At 35.1% G+C, this 24,045-nt stretch overlaps 1 protein-coding gene across 3 annotated transcripts in view; it reads left to right on the top strand.

Annotated features, from left to right (window-relative positions):
- The window catches only part of ANKRD28 (ankyrin repeat domain 28), a 183,243-nt gene that overhangs the window by 115,584 nt on the left and 43,614 nt on the right, over positions 1-24,045 (top strand). For all 3 annotated transcript variants that reach the window (XM_043965044.1, XM_043965045.1, XM_043965043.1), the window contains exons 7-11: positions 9,812-9,954; positions 12,597-12,809; positions 15,921-15,999; positions 17,291-17,405; positions 21,674-21,756. In XM_043965044.1, the coding sequence (XP_043820979.1) occupies positions 9,812-9,954; positions 12,597-12,809; positions 15,921-15,999; positions 17,291-17,405; positions 21,674-21,756 (633 nt within the window). The remainder of the gene's footprint in view (positions 1-9,811; positions 9,955-12,596; positions 12,810-15,920; positions 16,000-17,290; positions 17,406-21,673; positions 21,757-24,045) is intronic.

Consider the following 24,045-nt stretch of genomic DNA (forward strand, 5'->3'; position numbering starts at 1 on the left):
CAAAGTGAACAGAACGGAGAGAACATTGTGCATAGAGACAGCAGTATTGTTTGACGAAGAACTGTGAATGGCTTAACTATTCTCAGCAGTACCATGATCCAAGACAATCCCGAAGGACCAATGATGAAGCACACTATCCACCTCCAAAGAAAGAACTGATATTGATGGAACACAGACTGAAGCAGGCGATTTTTCACTTTCTTTCATTTTTTTCTTTTATTCAAGTTTTCTTATATAAAATGACTAACATGGTCATGTTTTACGTAATCATACATGTATATCCCGTAGTAGTAGTAGTAGTAGTAGTAGTAGTAGTAGTAGTAGTAGGCCTCCACCAGTCCCGGACGACCATGGATCAGCGCCCTGAAGAGCCAGAGGCCACAGTGTGGCTGTGCAGTCCAATACAGGAGCCACAGCTCCTGAGTGACTTATAACCAGTAACTGCCGCATCCCATGTTGTATCTACCCCATGAGGAGTAGCTGGAGTGTCCTCTCCAGGGCGCTGGCGCTACTATAACCCATATCTCATTGCTTACCACCTCAGAGAGGGGAAGGGGAGAGAGGGAAGGAGGGCTAAGAATTGGAACCCAAAACTATAAATAAAAATGTTTATTACTTCACATTAATTAATTCACATGAAACACTTTATTATTATTTTTAAATATTTTTTTTTATTTTTTAAAGTGTTTCATGTGAATATATGTGGTGGTGAAGTGGATAAAGAATAGTATCCCCTCCTAGGTGTGTGTGTGTGTGTGTGTGTGTGTGTGTGTGTGTGTGTACATGTGTGATATGTATGTATTGTGTATCAGCTATTAAGGAGTTAGAGGCTGGATATCCCAAAGAAGTGGTAATACGGAAATGCTATCCTTTTAAAAAAAAAATTCAAATAATGCTTGGCAAATGCAAATTATGTTAAAGAATGTGTAAATTAATCATAGTATGCAAAACCTTTCCTGCTCTAAGACTTGGCTTAAAGAGCTGTTGACCGAAAGGGAAGGTAGGAAGGTGCAGTGAGCTGCCTCCAATTGTTCTTGCCCAGAATAGCAGAGTACATGTAGTTCAGGACTTGGGGGAGGGGGGGGTCGACGGAGTGGGTGTTTGTTTCTTCAGGTGTCCCTAGGGTATGGGGAGCTTCATGCCCTCAGAACTGTGCCTTCCGACTATCCTATTTATGCACAATGGGGAAAAATTCATAGCTTTCTCCCTCGGCTTACTTTCAGTACATTGAGTTAGATTAAGAATGACACAGTTTCTACTAGAGGAGGAGACAGAACACAAGTTGTCTAATTACACATCCTTGGAATAATGACAACACATTTGATTAGAAGGTGGCCAACTGTACTTCCATATCCAATCCTATTACAGGCCCTACTTAACTCTTGGCCAGACGCTTTCATGATGTATTTATCTCACAGCACCACTCTTCTGCCTCCCACCAGCGTATTCTGCTATAAGTCAATTCTTTTGGTACAACTAAAGTCATTTTCCTTGTACAGATCTATATGTACAGTGACTGCTTTGTCTTCTATATGTCGAAACTACTGATTAGTTCCTGACACTGTTGATCAGACACCTCCTTGCATCTCTCTTTCCCATTGCTCTTCTCCTGCTCTCCATCAGGGATCCTTTTTACTGTTTCCTTACATATTGCAAGTTATATTTTGAATTGTTTCAAGGAAAATTCCTCCAAGTGTCTTCCTTTAAATAAGATACCTGCCATAATATTGTGTCTGTGTAAGTCACTCAGAAAATATTTGTAGGCATGATTTAGGACTTGTTTTCCTACTTAGATTAAAAACCTTTAAAAAAAATTCTGTTCCTAGTAAAAACCCAATAAACATGAACATTTCAGTATAGGGTGCAGTACATAGTCTTCACGAGTTCAAATTCAGTCTCAGACATTTAATATCTGTGTGACTCTGGATAAGTCACTTAGGGCTGTTTACCTCAGTTCATCATCTGCAAAATGAGATGGAGAAGGAAATGACAAATCACTGCAACATCTCTGCCAAGAAAATCCCAAATGGGGTCATGAAGAGTTGGACATAAATGAAAAAGACTGAACAATAACAAGATAAGACTGAATTTCTGTTATGGGTATTGTTTGGTTTTTATTACTGTGTATATCTTTTTTGTATAATTCAAATCTCACATGGTAGTTTTAGCAGCCTTGATTTTCCTTTCTGAATATCTTCTGCTCTATTTTTTTCTTAAATAAAAGTATTTTATTATTTTCCAGTTACATGCAGAGATAGCTTTCAGCATTTGTTTACATAAGATTTCCAATTTCCAATTTTTCTCTCCCCTACCCCCACCCCCCAGACCGCAGGGAATCCTATATAGGTTATATTTTGTGTGTGTGTGTGTGTGTGTGTGTGTGTGTGCATGCATACATATATGTGTAGTAGTAGGCTTCCTTCCCCCATTCGCATATATACACACACATATATGTGTACATACACATACACATACATCACAACATTAAACATAGTTCTGCATCTGTCATGCTATAAGAGAAGAATCAGCTGCTCTGTTTTTTTGTTTTTATTTTTATTTTTATTTTTAGTGAGGCAATTGGGATTAAGTGACTTGCCTAAGGTCACACAGCTAGTGTTAAGTGTCTGAGGCTGGATTTGAACTCAGGTCCTCCTGACTCCAGGGCCGGTGCTCTATCCACTGCACCACCTAGCTGCCCCATGCTCTATATTTTTAAATCACTAATTGACACTTTTCTTTCTATCACTATCACTGAGTCCTTATCCTAGTAGTTGAGATCTTTGTGTTTATTGAATACTGTAGTATTAGATACATTTGCTTGTATATAGCATGTATTTAATCCTTTCTGATGGATCTTCTTTTTTAGCCAGTATTAGATTGTTTTTATAATCACTGCTTTGTATATGGTTTAAAAGCTGGCGCTGCTAGACCTCCTTTTGTTTCCGTTTCTTTTCATTACTTCTCTTGAGGTTCTTGACTTTTTTGCCTCCATATAAATTCCCCTTTTTTTGTTCAGTTGTGTCCACTTTGTGACCCCACTTGGGGTTTTCTTAGCAAGGACACTGACGTGGTTTCCCATACTTTCTCCAGCTCATTTTACAGATGAGGAACTGAGGCAAAGAGAGTTGTGATGTCCCCAGAGTAACACAGCTAAGAAGTGTCTGAGGCCAGATTTGAATTTTTAACTCCAGGCCTGGCACTTTCCACTGTGCCACCTAGCTGCCTCTGATTTCATTATTACTTTTCCTAGTTTTATAAAGTAATAATCCACTGGTAATTTTGATTGGGTATAACCTTGAATAATAATAATGTAAATTTTATCATATAATCTTGTATTATATGTGAACAATTAATATTTTTCCAATTGTTTTTATCTATTTTGCATTTACAGTTGTATTTATAAATATATTCCATCAAACATTCAAGAAACAATTAATTACAATATTACATAAATTGTTTGCCAAAAAATAACCCAAAAAAAGGATCCAACCAAATTCCTTTTATGGCACAGCTATGGTCCTGATATATCAACCAGGGAGAGTCAAAGCAGAAAAATAAAGCTATAGGCCAATATCCCTAATGAACAAAAGGTGAAAAGTATTTATTAAGTGTCTCAGATCTGCCAGGCACGGTGCTAAGCTCTGGATGTGCAAAAAGAGGCAAAAGACAGCTCTTGCCTTCAAGGAGCTTAAAATCTAATTTAAAATATCAGCAAAAGAGGTTAAAATAACATCACAGAGTTTATACCCCAGGACCAAATTAGCTTTATATACTGTGGCTTCAGGGTTGGTTTGAAATTGGAAAAATATAAACTATAAACCAGAGTAATCAAATCAAGAGAAATTTGATTATATCAGTAGCTATAGAAAAAGCTTTGGACAAAATAGAATGTCCATTTCTGTGGGGTGTTTTCTTTTTTAATTTTTAAAAAAATACACACTAGAAAACTTAAAATGATAAATAATATTTATCTAAAAACAAGAGCTACAATTATTTGTATTAAAGATAAACTGGAATCCTTTTCAGTAACTTAAGGGTAAAACCAGGTTGTCTATTGTCACCACTAACATAGTTCTAGAAATGTTGGCCATAGCAATAAAACAAGAAAGGATAAATTGAAGCATTAACTGTAGGTAAAGCAGAAACAAAATTTTCCCAAATGATATGGTATACTTAACCTAAAGAGTCAATTAAAAAAGTATTTGAAACAATAACTACAAACTTGTATAATATGAAGTGAATCCACACAAATCATCAGAAATTTCTATGTAATACTAATAAAACCCATATTTTCCAAACTGCAGTGTAGTACTTGGTCTCCTGTACCCCCTCACTGCCACAGTTTTTAAAAGTTATTGAACCAGTTCTTAGTTCTATTTTTTAAAAAATTAATGGGTTTTTTATTGTTGTTTCTGGTGGTTAAATATATAAATTCATTGTTGGTAGGGATTAGTCTATAGTTTAAGAAAGGGGTTTGGGTTTGTTTTTATTTTTTAACTAAGACCTTTTGTTTCCCCATTACAGTCATTTCTACATACATCCCTTTCCTGCCCTCCCAGTGGGTTGTTTTGTCACAAAATCCACCCTTGTTTCAATTGTGGCTGGCTATCTGCACTGTTCTGCACCTCCCCCTCTATTTCCTTCCCTCTTCTCCCCCACCCTTTTCCCTTCCAGTCATCCATCTTTGGAAAGAAGTCCATTTTCTCAAGTCTTTTCACACTAAACTTGGTAGTATTAATTTCATTTTCATTTTCATTTTTTACCCATTGTATGTTATTTGCCTTCTGCTTGCTGTAGAACCTTTACAATTCTGTAGCTCTTCGTTTAATTCTTATGATTCTTAAAAAATTCATTGCATTTGTCTGGGGCAGCTGTGGCACAGTAGATAGCGCTAGGCCTGGAGTCAGGAAGACCTGAATTCAGATAGCCTGAGACACTAGCAAGTCACTTAAACTCTATCTGCCTCAATTTCTTCATCTCTAAAATCGGGATAAGAGTAGGACCCACCTTCCAGGGTTGTTGTGAGGATAACAATTATAAAGTGCTTAGCCCAGTGCCATAGTAAGTGCAAAATAAATGTTACCTATTAATGTTGTTATCAATGAGCATTATTTAAGTTCCAGGTTTTCACTCTTATCAAAAAGTGTTACCTTCCCAGGGTTTATCCTAAAGACTGCTATTCAGGTTCCCAATAAATGCCCATTGTTTGTTATATATGGGACCTTGTTTCTGTCTTAGACAAAGTGAAGGAAAATCTTAATCACTCTCATCACAAGTGTTTGGGCGAATTCATTTTCATTGACAGTATATGGGCCTTCATTGCCTTTCTAAGTTATATATTAGGTGAAACATTAGAGTTGTGTGATTGTTAGTAATTTTGAGTAGTCTTTCATATGGTTATTAACAATTTGTAATTTTTCTTTTGAAAAATGTTCGTATCCTTTTACTATTTATCTATTGGGAAACAACTCTTGATCTTGCATGTGGATTCATTCCCTATATATATCTTGGATCTCAGAGATGTTTGCTGGAAATATTTTTTTTCCTTATCAGTAGCTTCCCTTATGATCTTAGCTACATGGATTTTATTTTTGTAAATTTGTTTTAAAGGTATCTTTTCTACTATGTTTGCATCAATATTTAAATGATATCTCTTAGGCTTAAGTTAAATATACACCTGAGACATTATAGTATGTTGTCTATGATATTTCATAAAAAGAACAAGATCATAAATACTTCATTCAGTGCGAAGAAATATAAATACACCAAATACATATTGGCATTCTAGAACACAGCTCCTCAAAATTACAACAGCCCTATACATTCATGCTCTCCCTCTATCCATCCCTGTCTCTCTCTTTCACTGTGTTTAAATTTTTTTCTTTTTTTGTGTGTGTGTGATTACAAAACATTACCATATTAGTCATTTTGTACAAGAAAACTTGAATAAAAGAAAAAAATGAAAGAAAGAAAGTGAAAAAAGCATGCTTCAGTCTGTTCAATTGGTATCAGTTCTTTTCTTTGGAGATGAATAGTATACTTCATCATTAGTCTCTTGGGATTGTCTTGGATCATCAAACAATATTGCTGTCCCTGTACCCAATATTCTCCTGGTTCTGCTCACTTATTATACGTCATTTCATATAATTCTTTCTAGGCCTTTCTGAATCATCCTGCTTGACATCTCTTATAGCACAATAATATCCCATCATAATTATATACCACAGCTTCTTTAGCCATTCCCCGATTGATAGATATTCCTTTGATTTCTAATTCTAAGCCACCATAAAAAGAGCTGCTATCAATATTTTTGTATAAATAGGTCTTTTTCACTTGTTTGGGATGTCTTTGGGATATAACCTAGCAGTGGTATTGCTGGATCAAAGGGTATGCACAATTTCATAGCACTTTGAGCATATTTCCAAATTGCTGTCCAGAATGGTTTGATCAGTTCACAACTCCACCAACAGTGTGTTAGCATCCCAGTTTCCCCACATCCCCTCCAACATTCAACATTTTCCTTTTTTGTCATATTAGCCACTCTGCTAAGTGTGAGGTGATACCTCAGAATTATTTTAATTTGCATTCCTCTGATCAATAGTCATTTAGAGCATTTTTTCATATGATTATAGATAACTTTGATTTCTTTGTCTGAAAACCTGTTCATATCCTTTGATCAATTGGGGAATAACTTGTATTTTTATGAATTTGACCCAATTCTCTCTATATATTTGAGAAATGAGGCCTTTATCAGTGATACTTGTTGTAAAAGTTTTTTCCCAGTTTTCTGCTTTCCTTATAATTTTGGTTACATTGGTTTTGTTTGTGCAAAAGCTTTTTAATTTTATATAATCAAAATTATCTATTTAACATTTTGTAATTCTCTCTATATCTTCTTTGGTCTTAAAATTCTTCCTCTGTCCATAAATCTGATAAACTATTCCATGGTGCCTTAATTTGCTTATTTTATCACCCTTTATGCATAAATCATGTACCTATTTTGACCTTACTTTAGTATATGGTGTGAGATTTCGGTCTGTGCCTAGTTTTTACCATACTGTTTTCTAGATTTCCCCAACAGTTTTTGTCAGATAATGAGTTTTTGTTCCAAAACCTTGGATCTTTGGATTTGGGTTTATCATATACTAGATTACTATAGTCATTTACTAGACTGTAATGTATACCTATTCTATTCCACTGATCCACCACTCTGTTTCTCAGGCAGTACCAGATTGTTTTGATAATTACCATTTGTAATACAGTTTGAGATCTGGGACTACTAGACCACCTTCTTTCACATTTCTTTTCATTGATTCTCATGATATCCTTGATTTTTTTGTTCTTCCAGATGAATTTTGTTATTTTTCCTAGCTCTATGAGATTTTGGTGGAGGGCTTAATTTTTTTAAATTATATTTAAATTTTTTCAGTCAGCAAAAATCAGCCTTCTCACCTTCCCATCCTATCACCCCTTTTTTCTCCCAGTCCCTCACATCCCAAAGACACACTTGAGACCTAAAGAAAAATCCCTTCACTTCATTTGATTATATACCTTCTCAGGCTTCTCTAAAGTGACACCTACTTTCACACTCTGATTATGCAAGAAAGTTGTCCTTAACCTTCCTTTTTCTTTTCCCTCAGTGTATTTCTTCTTCTCTTCTTTTTCCATTCTTAAAAATATCAACACCCCAAGTAATTCAACAAAACCATTACCAGGCCTTGTCTAATTATACTGCCTCTGTGTCCCTTGATAGGATTCAGAATAGATACATAAATTTGAAAGAAAGTAGTTTATTCTTCTGTAGTTCTTTATCATTGTTCATTCATGTTTACCTTTTTATGTTTCCTTTTGCTCCTGTGTTTGAACTTCAGAGTTTCTACACAGCTTGGATCTTTTCTTCAGGAATGCTTTGAAGTCCTATTTAATTTATCAAAGGTTCATTTTTCCCCCCTGTAGTATTGTATTTAGTTTTGCTGGGTAAGTTATTCTTAGTTGTAAGCCCATATCCTTTGCCTTCCAGAATATGGTATTCTAAGCTCCTCACTACTTTATGGTAGTATCTGCTAAAGTGCACATGAGCCTGACTGTGGCTTTTCAGTATTTGCATTTCTTCTTTCTGGTTGCTCAGTTTTATTTCTTTGACCTGAACTTCCTTTATTGTTACCACTCAGAACCTCCCTATCTGGAAACTCTGCATCCCCATTGGACGCCCTTTGCTCAGTCAGTGGTAGAACTGTGACCCATAACTGGGTAGTGGTCAGTGAAACTGCCAGATGGCACCTGTCCCCATCACAGTGTCCCATTCGTTTCTTGTCTGAATCTGGAACCTCCTCTTGCCCTGGCCCCTGGAGTGCTGCAGGCACAGTGCTTTCCTGTCCCAACCCTGCCCCTGGCATCAGCGGACCTCTCATGTCTCCCTACGCTGACCTGGTCTAGACAAATAATTCACTGTTGTTTTTTTTCTAAATTTTCTTATCTGAAATGATTCAAGTGCATTTTCTAGATTTGTTCGGGGGAGTTTGGGACTTATCTGAATTGCTTCCTACTACTCTGTTCTCTCAGCTCCACCCTTCTATGCATTTTACATTGGAATATCCTCATGTTGTGATGAGCAAAACTACACTTTAGAATTCCATTTCCTATGTCTGATTTTAGCATCTTAGGTTAATTAAAAGTTTGATTACAGAACAATTTGCTAAAATCTTAATGCTCCTGTAATTCTTATAGCTGTAACCTACATTTTAATGATTTGAAGAAAATAAGAAAACACACACACACACACACCCCTTTGCAGACAGAGGAGTGACAAGAAGGCATGAGCCATTGTAAGGAAAAGTGATCCTCAGTTGAGGTGGAGAGTAAGGGATTCTGTAAAGTGATAGGGGAGCTTCATGCTTTCCCTCCCAAAAAGCAAAGATTTTTACACACCTTTATAACTCTAGGATTCAGCATTTAAAGAAAATGTAAATTATTATGAGCAGCATATTAAATTAAAGAGTGGGGAGTAAGATTTGCATGGAAGGCTTAGTGAAAGATTATTGGAATGAGATAGATATATTCAGGTACTGAATACTTAACTAATAACTTAGATTATTCAAGAAATTGGCTCAGGTCATCAGTTTTGTAGAACATCAAATGTGCTGAAAAAAAGAATAATTTATTTGGTATCACTATTTTAAATATAATATTCTAAATATTAAGCTGATATTATTAAATAATTTAGAAAGTATAAGAAATAATAATTATCAAATAAAATAAACTAGGATAATAAATAATAACCAGTGTTTTTAAGGCTATATTTAGGTTTATGGATTATGTGTGAGTCCTAATGAAAGGTGATTTATTATTCATAAACTTCAAATTTATGTGTGCATTTGCCACCATATATAGTAACAATTCTTTACTTTTATGCCCCGTTCCCCTTACAGACCCAACTTAAATTTGTTGATTATTTATTGTCATACATATCCAGTGATTTCCTATTATATATACATATAGATATATACCTCTGTGTGTGTGTGTGTGTGTGTGTGTGTGTGTGTGTGTGTGTGTGTGTGTGTGTGTGTGTGTTATGGGGTTGGAACATAAACTATCCAGCTAAACTAAAGGACATGGGCCTGGAGTAACTCTCTTTGAGAAACTAAACTAAAGGATCCCAACCCCCATAAAATATATATACACCTATATGTAATGTGTATATATGTCTATAAATAGGGGTTTAGGAAAAAACAAATTGTATATTTTTTTACTTTATCGTTGTTATATATAGCAATGGAAAAGATGAGAGTATTTCTCTACCCACTAATTTCAGGTCACATTGAAGTTGTGAAATTGCTTGTCGCTCATGGAGCTGAAGTCACATGTAAGGATAAGAAATCTTACACACCTCTTCATGCTGCTGCTTCTAGCGGAATGATCAGTGTCGTGAAGTATCTTCTAGATCTCGGTGTTGATGTAAGTATAAGGAAACTTTGAAAATGACAGTACCAAATGTTGTGTTATTGGTCCCTGCAGTAGAGACATTTCCCCATGTTTTAAATGCTTCTCAAAGCGTTGAGAAGAGCCATGATTCCATTCAATTTACTAAACCTGAACTAAGCACCTATGTGCCTTGGCAAAATTTAGCTACTCAGCAGGATAATTGAGTATAAAGAGGGCAGTTTTACTTAAGAGAGAAAGTGTACTTTCAGAGTGAGTACCTTCAATTGGTAGAAATTTTTCTTTTAAATGCAGTCATAAGTTCTTCACCTCTGTTTCTGCTGTAGGGTCCAGGAGATTCTATCTTCCTACCGAACAGCTTGTCGAAAAAGTTAGTTTTATTATGATTGATCCAATACCTTCTTAGAAACACCTCACTTATCCAGCAATTTCAGGCATCTGAAATACAGCTTGAGAACTGGAAGAAGCAAAAAACCTTTTCAAGCAAACAAGATAAGTGTTACATGATGCTTCTGTGCTGTACCCAAGAGAGAGTTGCTTTGGCTCTTTTTCCTTGTGTTAATTCTAACAAACTTGATTACATGAGAACTATGGCAAACAAAACACGAAAGTAGGAAATTAGTAAAGAGGAGGAGAGCAGTTGAAGACCCACTGACAAGTGTCCCCAAGATTTTTAAATTATCTTCACATCCATTTTAACCATTTAGTCTCAGTTTAATAATTTTTCTCAAATTTCATCTGGAAAGTCCTATTTTTGAATTCTGAAGTAAACATCCATTTAGACAACATATTGATTTAATTTTATGCTTCCTATGTAAGTCTTTTCATTGACTGTTAATTTCGTTGTCGCTATTTTAATACATTTAAGATGATTTTTTTTGTTTTATTTATACATAATATGAAATATTTGCTCTGTTGGTAAATAGGTTTTTTAAATGTAGGAACAACCAGAATATGAATCTGATCTTTAAATAAACTAATGGAAGACTACCAGTATCAAAATACTTGGAAAACTATTCATTAGAATCATTTTTATTTTCCAAATATCTCCCACTTTGTACAAAAGAATTCTGTGGTGCTAAATAGAATGAACTCCTCTTGAACAAAAATATATTGAATAAAATCATTCAACAAGCATTTCTTAAGCAACTACTAAATGTCAATCACTGTACTAGGGGTGGGGTGGGGGGGCACGTATAGAAAATACAAAGAAGTGAAATTGTGATAGGACCAGGAAAACATGGATTGAAGTGGAGCTAAAAGGAATCTTTCCAGTTGTTGAGAGTTCTTTATTCCAAAACACAGTCTTTGCCTTTTTGTAAATGCCAACTTTTTAAGTCTGGAAAGTATCTAGATTTCACATGAATTGGGCAAATAAAATATATCATAGATTATACTCATTTTTAAAACTTGTTTTCCATTCTTAGTATTTTTAGTTTTAAGTCTGTCCATCCATATGTGTGTGTATATACATATTTACATAAACACAAGCACACACGTTTCATACATACTTTATTGCAAATAAACTATTGGGAGTTCTTTAGAGAAATAGGAAAGATGTAAATTATTAGAGAGACACTGACATTTTCAGTTTATACCGTTGAATTCAGTTATTCTCAAATAGTTGAGTTTGAGAAGCATTTGATTATTAATAGAAAAATGTGATTGGTAATGCTTTTAGACAGAAAGCCTTGGTTTATACGTATGTTATGACTTTTACATTTAATGTCACAAGTCTTTAGCAAAAATAAGATTCACTGGGCATGTTATTGTTTTTCAAAAATATTTTAGAAAATTTGCTTTGTACTTTCCCAGACTTTTCCTAATCATTCTGTTTGGCAGTTAAGCCATAAAACTAGCATGAATACATACACACAAATTGGATTCTCTATCCATGCTTTTGTATTCTGTGACTTAACAGTAATAAAACACTGTTTTATTATTAACAATTCTTTTCCAAGAAAAATCTTTTTTAAATTGTCCATTTCAGAAGGATTTTATCTCAGGTCCACAATATATTCCTTTCTTTCATAAAAGGCAATGTGTTATAGTATATTTAAGGAGCAGAAGTCCTGGATTCAAGTTCTGCCTATACCATGTAGGAATTGTGTGACTTGATTAATTTTCAACATTTATTTATCTGTAAAGTAGGGATAATAAACACCACCTCACAAGAATTCATTGTTGATAGTAATTGACTTCTCTGTCAAGTGTCATTGTAAAGTGCTTTATTCACTGTGCATCTTTTGAATCTCTCAACAACCCTGTGTGGTCAGGAATAATATAGTGTTTGTATAGTGCTTTAAGATTTATATGTTATCTTATTTGATCCTCACAACAACCCTGTCAGGTAGGTAGTATAATTACTCCCATTTTACAGAAGGGAGACTAAGGCACTTTTCCAAGGTCACACAGACAGTGTCTCAGGCAGATGATTACAATTCATGATTGCAATTCTGAAGGCAGCCCTCTCTAGACCCCTAGTCCAGATATTACAGGTATTATTGTCCCTGTTTTACTACGAAGAAGCTGAGCCTTAAAGAGATTAGACTCTAGCCACTTGGCATCGGAACCCAGACCTCCCTCTGCGCCCAGCATTCTAAATGTAGAAGGGATCTCTGCAGATGTGTATACCTGCTCTCTTCTTTGTCTGATAGATGAATGAACCGAATGCCTATGGAAACACACCTCTTCACGTAGCCTGCTATAATGGACAAGATGTGGTTGTGAATGAGCTCATAGACTGCGGTGCTCACGTCAATCAAACGAACGAGAAAGGATTTACGCCTTTACACTTTGCTGCAGCATCTACGCATGGTGCCCTGTGTTTGGAACTCCTAGTTGGGAATGGGGCTGATGTGAATATGAAGGTGTGGTCCTTTAAATCACTTTTGAACTTAAATATTTACATCAGAGTTGTAAATGTGTAGAAAGAAGAGCTTCCATTTTCTGTAATTGTACAAAATCATGTTTGTAAGTAGTTTTAGTAATTTGAGAAAATCTGGAGTATCACTGAGGGGTCGTTTTTCTTTGTATTTTTCTGGGGAAACAAGCTACCCAGACCTCAAGCACCCTCCCCACTAAGTGGAATGTGATTAGCTTTGAGTTAGAGAGATTTTCGCTGATTGCTTCATGATTTATTTATCATGCATTTCTCTGTCAGTCTATGGTTTTGTGGCCTGAAAAAAACAACCACAAAATGAAAGTCTAAATGCGTTGAGAATTAATAAATAAATCAAAGCCTAAAAAATAGGAAGCACTTTGATTAAATGTTAGTGATAGGGGTGGCTAGGTGGTGCAGTGGATAGAGCACTGGCCCTGGAGTCAGGAGGACCTGAGTTCAAATCCGGCCTCAGACACTTAACACGTGCTAGCTGTGTGACCCTGGGCAAGTCACTTAACCCCAATTGCCTCACTAAAAAAAAAATGTTAGTGACAAATTCCTTTTGCCAAAGTACTAAGTCACTATTCCTTTGCCTGGTGTTTGGGATCCCCCTGAAGGAGGGAAAGTATTGTGGAATAAAATTGAGGATCTCATTGAGACTGAGAGAGAAAGGGGAAAGGAACAAGCATTTCCTAAGGCCCTGCTATGAGCCCAGCACTGTGCTCAGGGCATTACAAATATTATCTCATTCGGTCCTCACAACAGTCCTTTGAGGTGTCTGCTATGATTTATCCCCGTTTTGTACTTGAGGAAACTGAGGCAGAGTCACACAGAGGCTGGGTTTGAACTCAGGTGTTCTGCCTCCAAGCCCAGCCCTTTGTCCTCTGCACCACCAGCCACCTCACTTCAAGGATCATGGTGCAGTATCCAGAGCCACATCCCACATCTGACCCAACATTGTCTGTGGGACCCTGGGCAAGTCACTTAACTTTTCCATGTTCTGGGCAGCTCTCTGAAGGTAAAAACGGCAGAGGAGATGCTGACTTTAGTTGGTAGAGGAAGTGTCTGCATCAATCAATAAAACCATAGGGGGGGAAAAAAACCCAAAACCATAGGTCTGGTTGTTGTCCCCATCCTGGAAATCAGCTGTAGTTGCCCAGAGAAGAGAAGCTTCTGTCTGGCCTTCTGTCTTTGTCACTCTAGAGATGGCTCGCTGCTACTGACCCCTCTAGTTAGCGTCATGAAAACCCATCTGGTTATTATTCTTAGTCTGAAATACCTCAAAATCCAAATGAAATAGAAGTCAGGTCCAGTAGCCGAGCGGTCAGGGAAAAACAACTTGGGCCACCGAGTTTCCATCTCCTGGTGGGCACAGCTATTTTTGTGGCCCATTCTGGCCTGCCTTCAGATTGCTGCCTTCTCTCCCCACTTAGGGAGAGCTTCTAAAATTAATTCTTTTTTTGTTAAACAGCTGAAGTGGCTTCCACTTTGTATTTATGTTTAAGCTCTCTGTACTTTAAAAAATACTGTATGATGGAGAGCCTTCACTAAAGCCTAAAAGTTGATGCTGATAGAACCAGCCCAGCAGCTGCTTCCAAATTTAAGTGTGTAGGCTACCATGGAGCTGTGTCTGACTAGTGTAGCTCCTTTGGGAGGTTTTCTTTGCCCCTTAGTGGACAGTTTCATGAATTGGTGTAGCAAAAAAAAGTTCATCCTCTGGGGGTGAAAAGGCCTGTCAGCTACATCTCACCATATGGAGGAAATCACAGATCCTTTAATGATAGCTAGCATTCAATTCAATAAAAATAATTGGAAACAATTCACAATTATAGTTCTTAAAGCTTAGACTTTGAAAAGCTAATACAATTTGAAAACTTTTTACTACTTAAAGAAACAGGATATAGGACATTATTTACTCTGTTGGGAATCCCCCCCACCCCCAATTTGCCAAGGTTGACCATTTAGAGTATTTTCTGTAGACCATGTTGCATTATATTTAACTTCTTAATGGCAGTGGTTACATGTAGATATTACGTAGCCATCATTAAATTTTGTTCAGGTAATAAAATCGATATAGTTTTATGTTGATGGTAAAATTATAATATTGCTTTTGCATTTAGAATTTTAACATTGATAAGACAATATGTATATTTCATAAATACAAGTTGGTGCTTCAGTTTAGCAAACATGTTAGTGACTGCTTTTTACTAGTCACTTTCTTGATTTCTGGAGATAGAAAAACGAAAAAAACTGTACAGTTCTAAAGAAATGGGGGGGAGCCCCTTTCTTCAAGCTGTTTACCCCATCATGATTGAATGATGGCACTGAGGAGGCTTTAGTGGACGAGATCATTGAATATTTCCCCCCAGCCTCCCGTATGATAATTCTCTTTCAAATATGATAGTTTAAAGACAACAAAGTCTTTCATTGTCTTTTCAGGGACTTAATTGCTTTCATTTTTAAAGTTTCTCAAAGCTAGTATTACATATAAAAACTACTTTAACAATTCACTTAATCTTCCCAGCATTGAATTTTGTGCTTGTAACAGGATCTCAGTGTTTACACATAAAGAGGTGTGATAGTAAAATTTGTACATTATTTGCTTAAATATGGCCTTTGTTAGAGTAGTTTTAATCTTGTTTTAAATGCCACATAGGAGTATTTTATATAGCAATGCTTCATCCCATTGGAACACATCAGTTTCTGATATTTGAATCTTCATCTAGGAAAAAGGTCTACGTATCTGCTGGCTCTCACTTTTTTGTTTTGGCAAGTTAGTGTCTGTGATTCCTGTCTAGTCAAAGAACTGATGTTGGTCAAACTTGTTTTTTTGAAATTCCTGTCCATGCTTATTCCACTCTGTCTTCTTAACAGTGACCTGAATTAAGGCCTGACCCTTTGTGTGTTCTTTTTTCTTTATTTCTGCTAGCTTACTTTTTAAGTATCTCAATTCAAATTGTAGTATTTCAAAGCCAAACAATAATTATGCACAAAAAATCTGGCCTCAGTACTGACCATTGTTAATATACTTAAATATTTATGTATGGTATATGACAATACAATTAACAGAGTATACTTTTTCATTATATTTCTTTAGAGTAAAGATGGGAAGACACCATTGCACATGACAGCAATCCATGGCAGATTCTCAAGATCACAAACCATTATCCAGAGTGGTAAAAAGTATTTTTGTTTCTGTCTTCAGATGTAGTTGTAAACTAATCTTCCTTTTTAATTATGTAAAGCATTTACTGTATTGGTCATTTTGTACAAGAAAACCCGGGTGAAAGAAAAAAATGAAAGAAAGTGAAAAATAGCGTTCTTCAATCTGTGTTCAGTCAATATCAGTTCTTTCTTTGGAGGTGGATAGTATCCTTCCTCATTAATCCTTTGGGATTGCCTTGGATCATTGTATTGCTGAGAATAGTTGTCATTCAGACTTCTTCATCAAACAATATTGCTGTCATTGTGCACAATGTTCTCCTTGTTCTTCTCACTTCAGTATACATCAGTTCATGCAGGTCTTTGTAGGCCTTTCTGAAATCATCCTGCTTATCATTTCTTATAGCACAATAATATTCCATCACTATCATATACCACAGCTTGTTTAGCCATTCCCCAATTGATGGTCACATTCCTTTCATTTCCAATTCCTAGCCACCACAAAAAGAGTTGCTTTCAATATTTTTGTACTAAGAGGTCTTTTTCTCTTTTTTGGGTGTGTCTTGGGATATAAACCTAGCAGTGGTATTGTTGGGTCAAAGGGTATGCACAATTCTGTAGCCCCTCTGGCATAGTTTCAAATTGCTGTCCAGAATGGTTGGATCAGTTCACAACTCCAACAATAGTGGATTACTGTCCCAGCTTGAATGTTATTAGCTTTTGCCATAACAGCATAAATATCTCCATGTTTGATTTCAAATCACATTAAACATTAAGAATGCTATATTTCTTGTACCTTTTATTGTTTTCATTTGCTTTTTAATTGTTTTTCTTATCAGAATAGAAAAAGAAGTCATCTTAAATATTGACAATTCCTTTTTCAAGTTGATTTCTTTGTTTTAATTACTGGACAATAGACCTGTTTCTTTGTCATTACTTAGAAATTATTTTGTTCTTGTAGGTGTTGATGGCTGTCTGTTTTTCATTTACTAATTGTAATATATTAATTTAAAACAACTTCATGGGTTACTTCAAGAAAGCAATAGTCATCCTTTTGGAATGTTAGGAACATAGCACCTAATATTGGTTTTGAGTTCATTCAGCTGGGTCTTTAGCCATTTGTAGAGAATTAAACTTTTAAATGGCATCTTTACCGAAATAATTTAAAAGAATTAATGAATTAAATAAATAAAAGAATTGACAAGAGAATTACTATCTTAGTTTATATTTGTCTATTGCTCCAAATTAGAAGGAATTGAGAGGGTATGTATCCATATAGACCTGACTAGATGTGTTTTATTGTAGGAGCAGAAATAGACTGTAAAGATAAGAATGGAAATACTCCTTTGCACATAGCAGCTCGATATGGCCATGAGCTACTTATCAACACTCTCATTACAAGTGGTGCTGACACAGCAAAGTAAGTCATTTTCAAGTCCAATAGTGTTTCTGGTACACAATCCAGAATGAAATGAAATAAATCATTACAACATTATTTGATTATTTCAGGGAAAGGTATCTTATGGGACCTGGGGAGGAAGTGGTTGCCTTTTCAGTTTGCCTGAATTCCTTCTACCTGTGTGTTGACACAATAATTTAAAATGATTTATTGTCAATAAATTTGATGATGTGAGATAATAAAATCATGTAAATTTTTATATTTTTTATGAGATATTTTATTTTTTCCGTTACATGTAAAGATAGTTCTCAACTTTTGTTTATACATGTTTTACAATTTCAGATTTTTCTCCCTCCCTCCCCTCCCTCCCCCTTCCCCTAGACAGCAGGTAATCTGATATAGGTTATATCTGTATATCTCTATACATATACATATATATATATATGTATACACACACATATATATACACATAATAACATTAATCCTATTTCTGCATTAATCCTGTTACAAGAGAAAGAATCAGAGCAGTGATGCAAAACCTCAAAATAGAAAAAAAAATTCAATCAGCATCTATACTCCACAGTTCTTTTTTTTTTTTCTTGGATTTGGAGATCCTCTTCTATCATGAGTTCCCTGGAACTCTTCTATACCATTGCATTGGTGAGAAGAATATAGTCCATCACAGTAGGTCAACACTCAATGTTGATGATACTGTGTACAATGTTCTTCTGGTTCTGCTCATCTCACTCATCATCAGCTCACGTAAGACCCTCCAGGTTTCTCTGAACTCTTCCTGCTCATCATTTCTTACAGCACAATAGTATTCCATTGTATTCATATACCACAACTTGTCCAGCCATTCCCCAATTGATGGGCACCCCCTCAACTTCCAATTCCTTGCTACCATGTAAAGAGCAGCTATAAATATTTTTGTACATGTGGGTTCCTTTCCCCCTTCCATGATTTCTTTGGGCAAAAGACCTAAAAGTGGGATTGCTGGGTCAAAGGGTATGCACAGCTTTATTGCCCTTTGGGCATAATTCCAAATTGCTCTCCAGAATGGTTGGATCAGCTCACAGCTCCACCAACAATGCATTAGTGTTCCAATTTTCCCACAGCCTCTCCAACATTTATTATCTTCCTTTTTTGTCATTTTAGCCAATCTGATAGGTGTCAGGTGGTACCTCAGAGTTGTTTTAATTTGCATCTCTCTAATCATTAGAGATTTAGAGCATTTTTTCATATGGGAATAGATAGCTTTGGTTTCTTCATCAGAAAACTGCCTGTTCATATCCTTTGACCATTTCTCAATTGGGGAATGACTTGGATTCTTATAAATTTGATTTAATTCCCTATATATTTTAGAGATGAGGCCTTTATCAGAAGCACTGGCCTCAAAAATTGTTTCCCAGCTTTCTGCCTCCCTTCCAATTTTGGATGCATTGCTTCTGTTTGTACAAAAATTTTTTAATTTAATATAATCAAAATCATCCACTTTGCATTTTATAATATACTCTATCTCATGTTTGGTCAAAAACTGTTCTCCTTTCCAAAGATCTGATAGGTACACTATTCCTTTCTCTCCTAATTTACCTATGGTATCACCTCTTATGTCTAAATCATGTATCCATTTTGACCTTATTTTAGTATAAGGTGTAAGATGTTGGTCTAAGCCTAATTTCTGCCATACTATCTCCAGTTTTCCCAGCAGTTTTTGTCAAATACTGAGTTCCTATCCCAGAAGCTGGAGTCTTTGGGTTTATCAAACACTACATTACTAGTGTCATTTACTACTGCATTTCCTGAGCCTAGCCTATTCCATTGATCTACCACTCTATTTTTTAGCCAGTACCAGATAGTTTTGATGACTGCCGCTTTATAGTAAAGCTCCAGGTTTGGTACCGCTAACCCACCTTCCTGTGAATTTTTTTTTATTTCCCTGGATATTCTTGATTTTTTGTTTTTCCAGATGAATTTTGTTATTATTTTTTCTAGCTGTATAAAATAATTTTTAGGTAGCCTGATTGGTATGGCACTGAATAAGTAAATTAATTTAGGCAGTATTGTCATTTTTACTATATTAGCTCTGCCTATCCATGAGCAATTGATATCTTTCCAATTATTTAGATCTGATTTGATTTGTGTGAAGAGTGTTTGGTAGTTGTGTTCATAGAGTTCCTGGGTTTGTCTTGACAAGTAGACTCCCAAGTATTTTATATTACCTACCGTTACTTTAAATGGAATTTCTCTTTCTATCTCTTGCTGCTGGACTTTGTTGGTCATGTATAGAAATGCTGATGATTTATGTGGATTTATTTTATATCCTGCTACTTTGCTAAAGTTGTTCATTGTTTCAAGTAATTTTTGACTTGATTCTTGAGGATTCCTAAAGTATACTATCATATCATCTGCAAAGAGTGATAGTTTTGTTTCCTCCTTGCCTATTCTAATTCCTTTAATTCCTTTCTCTTCTCTGATTGCTAAAGCTAACATTTCTAGAACAATATTAAATAATAGGGGTGATAATGGACATCCCTGTTTCACCCCTGATCTTATTGGGAAGGCCTCTAATTTATCTCCATTGCATATAATACTTGCTGATGGCTTTAGGTAGATACTGTTTATTATTCTAAGGAAAGCTCCCCCTATTCCTAAACTCTCTAGTGTTTTTATTAGGAATGGGTGCTGTACTTTGTCAAAAGCTTTCTCTGCATCTATTGAGATAATCATATGATTTTGGTTGGTTTTCTTATTGATGTGGTTGATTATGTTAATAGTTTTCCTAATGTTGAACCAGCCCTGCATTCCTGGTATAAATCCCACCTGGTCATAGTGTATTATCCTGGTGATCACTTGCTGTAATCTCCTTGCTAATATCTTATTTAAGATTTTAGCATCAATATTCATTAGGGAAATTGGTCTATAATTTTCTTTCTCTGTTTTTGCTTTGCCTGGTTTTGGTATCACCACCATATTTGTGTCATAAAACGAATTTGGTAGAACTCCTTCTTCACCTATTTTTCCAAATAATTTGTATAATATTGGAATTAATTGTTCTTTAAATGTTTGGTAAAATTCACCCGTAAACCCATCTGGCCCTGGGGATTTTTTCTTAGGGAGTTCATTAATAGCTTGTTCAATTTCTTTTTCTAATATGGGTTTATTTAAGGATTTTATTTCCTCTTCAGTTAACCTGGGCAGTTTGTATTTTTGTAAATATTCATCCATTTCATTTAGATTGTCAAATTTATTGGCATACAGTTGGGCAAAATATTTCCTAATTATTGCTTTAATTTCCACTTCATTGGTGGTAACATCACCCTTTTCATTTTTGATACTGGTAATTTGGTTTTCTTCTTTCTTTTTTTTAATCAAATTAACCAATATTTTATCTATTTTATTGGTTTTTTCATAAAACCAGCTCTTAGTTTTATTGATTAATTCCATAGTTTTTTTGCTTTCAATCTTATTGATTTCTCCTTTAATTTTCAGGATCTCTAATTTAGTGTCTAATTGGGGATTTCTAATTTGTTCTTTTTCTAGCTTTTTAAGTTGCATGCCCAATTCATTAATCTCCTCTTTCTCTTTCTTATTCATGTAAGCATTTAGAGCTATAAATTTTCCCCTAAGCACTGCTTTGGCTGCATCCCATAGATTTTGGTATGTTGTCTCATTATTGTCATTCTCTTGGATAAAGTTATTGATTGTTTCTATGATTTCTTGTTTGGCCCATTCATTCTTTAGAATGAAATTATTTAGTTTCCAATTGATTTTCATTCTACTTTTCCCTGGCTCTTTCTTACATGTAATTTTTATTGCATCATGATCTGAGAAGGATGCATTTACTATTTCTGCCTTTCTACATTTGACTATGATGTTTTTGTGCCCTAATACATGGTCAATTTTTGAAAATGTGCCATGTACTGCTGAGAAAAAGGTATATTCCTTAAATTTTTATATTTTAACAAAACTTTGGTTCTTGGTTTTTTGGTGTGTTTTTTTCCCAAACATGGACTTATATGGTTTTGTAATTCTGTGATTATAATATCTTTTTTTTCATTTTTAATCTGGAAATGAATATAGGTCAATAAAAATAAGTTATTCCTTTTTAAACCTCTTCGAATTGAACAAAATTGAAATTCACATGAAAGATGTCATTTTCTTGAGTCTTGGGGTGGTGTCTATTTTTTAGTACTAAGATTTTTATCCTACTCCCCCCAGACAGTTTAAAAAATAGACCACATATATTTTACTTGTATTGTAATCAGCATACCATATATCTGCTTTAGGCGGGGCATACATGGAATGTTCCCTCTCCATTTGGCAGCATTAAGTGGTTTTTCAGATTGCTGTAGGAAACTTCTTTCTTCAGGTAAGCAAATCGTGAATTTTGGTGTCTTTTGTATGACAAAACTAGAATATAAGAAAAAGCCTTTCTTTTTTAAATAGGATGCCTGCTTATGCTGTTTGTGGCTAAAGTCACCTCTTCCTCACCATAATTTTTAAGCTTTGATCTTAAAAATGTACTTTCTTAAAAAAAAGAAGGAAAGAATATAGCTACAAGTCTATGGGAGCTAACAGAAAAATGTCAGTATTTCTGGCTGCTGCATTTATTCAACCCAATTAGTTGTCTTTGAAAAGAAAATATAGCTAAGAAGTAGAAATAAGTTTGAACTATGTGTCCTAAATCCTTTTCCCTATTGTTAACATTTGTTGTATCTTTGACTATATGATGAAATTCACATTCTAATAAACAGTTTTGTCTTGTTGGAAGGAAGTTGGGATTTACAGCTACAATCAAGGCATCTTAGCCTGGAATCTAGACACACAGGATTCTCTCTGTATATAGTTTTCAGAGGGTCTATAAACCTAAATGGAAGAGGGGAAAAAAAATAAAACCTCCATCTTTTCACCAACCTCTACGGAAAGAGATCATTATTGGGTCTTTGTACATCATTTGTAATTCACAACTTATACTGATATACAAGTGCAAACTAGAAAAGTAACTCTTTTTTAAAATTCTTTCACCAGTTACATGTAAAAACAATTTTTTACATTCATTTCAAAAATTTTTTGAGTTCCAAATTTTCTCTTTCCCTTCCTGACATTTGAGACAGTAAGCAATTTGATACAGGTTATATATCTTCAATCCTATGAAACATTACCATATTAGTCATGTTGTAATAGAAGATAGACCCAAAGGGGGGGGGGGAATCATGAAAAAAAAAATGCAGAAGAAAAAAGCAGCGGTATGCTTCGATCTGCATTTTAATTCCATCAGTTCTTTCTCTGGAGGTGGAGAGTATTTTTCATCATGAGTCCTTTGGAATTGTTTTGGATCATTGTATTAATGAGAATAGCTAAGTCATTCACAGTTGATAATTGTACAGTATTGCTCTTACTGTGTATAATGTTCTCTTTCTGCTCACTTTACTCTGCGTCACTTCATTTAAGTCTTTTCCAAGTTTTTCTGAAATCCACCTGCTCATCATTTCTTATAGCACAGTACAATATACCAGGTTATACTACATTAGTATTCTATCACAATCACATACCACAACTTGTTCTGTCATACCCCAATTATTGGGATTCCTGTCAGTTTCCAATTCTTTGCCACCACAAAAAGAGCTGCTAGTTCACAACTCCACTAACAGTACATTAGTGAGTGTCTCAGTTTTTCCACATCTTCTCCAACATTTATTATTTTTCTTTTATGTCATATTAGCCAGTCTGGAAGGTATAAAGTAGTAATTTGTACTTCTTATCAATAGTGATTTAGAACACTTATCTGGAAATGGCCTCTTTATATCCTTTGACCATTTATCAATTGGGGGAGGACTTGTGTTCTTATAAATTTCGATCAATTCTGTATATATATGAGAAATGAGGCCTTTATCAGACACACTCTATTTCACTACTACTGACAAAAATTCAGTATTTCCTTCTATTATGAATGTGGACAGCAAACAGTATTTTGAAAAGGATCCCCCCAGACTCCACCAGACTGCTAAAGTGTCTGTGACAGGAAAAGGTCAAGAATTTGTGTTCTACTTGATGCATCAGTATTCATCAAACAAATGGAAGTAGATAGAACAGACTTCCATTTTCAGAGGAGAGTTTATGCTGTTAATTAGAGCAAGAAATCAGTAGATATTCCCAAAAATAGGTCAGCCAAAGGACCTATATTTATGATTAGTCTTGGAGTCAGGTACATATATCATAAAAGTTGTGGTCCAACAATACTGATTAGTCAAAACTAAAAATAATCCCTGAGAAAGTCTTTGAATATGTTTTTTTTAGATATTGTTGAGGTATTTTTTCCTTCCTTTGGAATCTTTCTCTGTTGGTATTTCTGTATGAATATTGAAAGTAACTTCATTCCTAACTTGTATTGATAACATTATTACTAATTACTACTAATTATCACATATAAAAGCATGAATGAGAGTATTGTGTATAGTACCTTTGCATCTTCTTCCTTTAGAATCCAGAGGTAAAGCATATAGGGAAAAAATAATAAGCTTTTCTAGGACTTGTATGAAACTTCAAATAACAGGAATGACAGATCACTGCAATGTTGTCTATATCATTAAGGAGTTATGTTTCGAGTTCAGTAACTTTATAAATACTGAAGTTATAAGTGATATGTTATGCATGACAC

Source organism: Dromiciops gliroides, chromosome 5 (assembly GCF_019393635.1).
Source record: "Dromiciops gliroides isolate mDroGli1 chromosome 5, mDroGli1.pri, whole genome shotgun sequence".
Taxonomy (NCBI): Eukaryota; Metazoa; Chordata; class Mammalia; order Microbiotheria; family Microbiotheriidae; genus Dromiciops; species Dromiciops gliroides.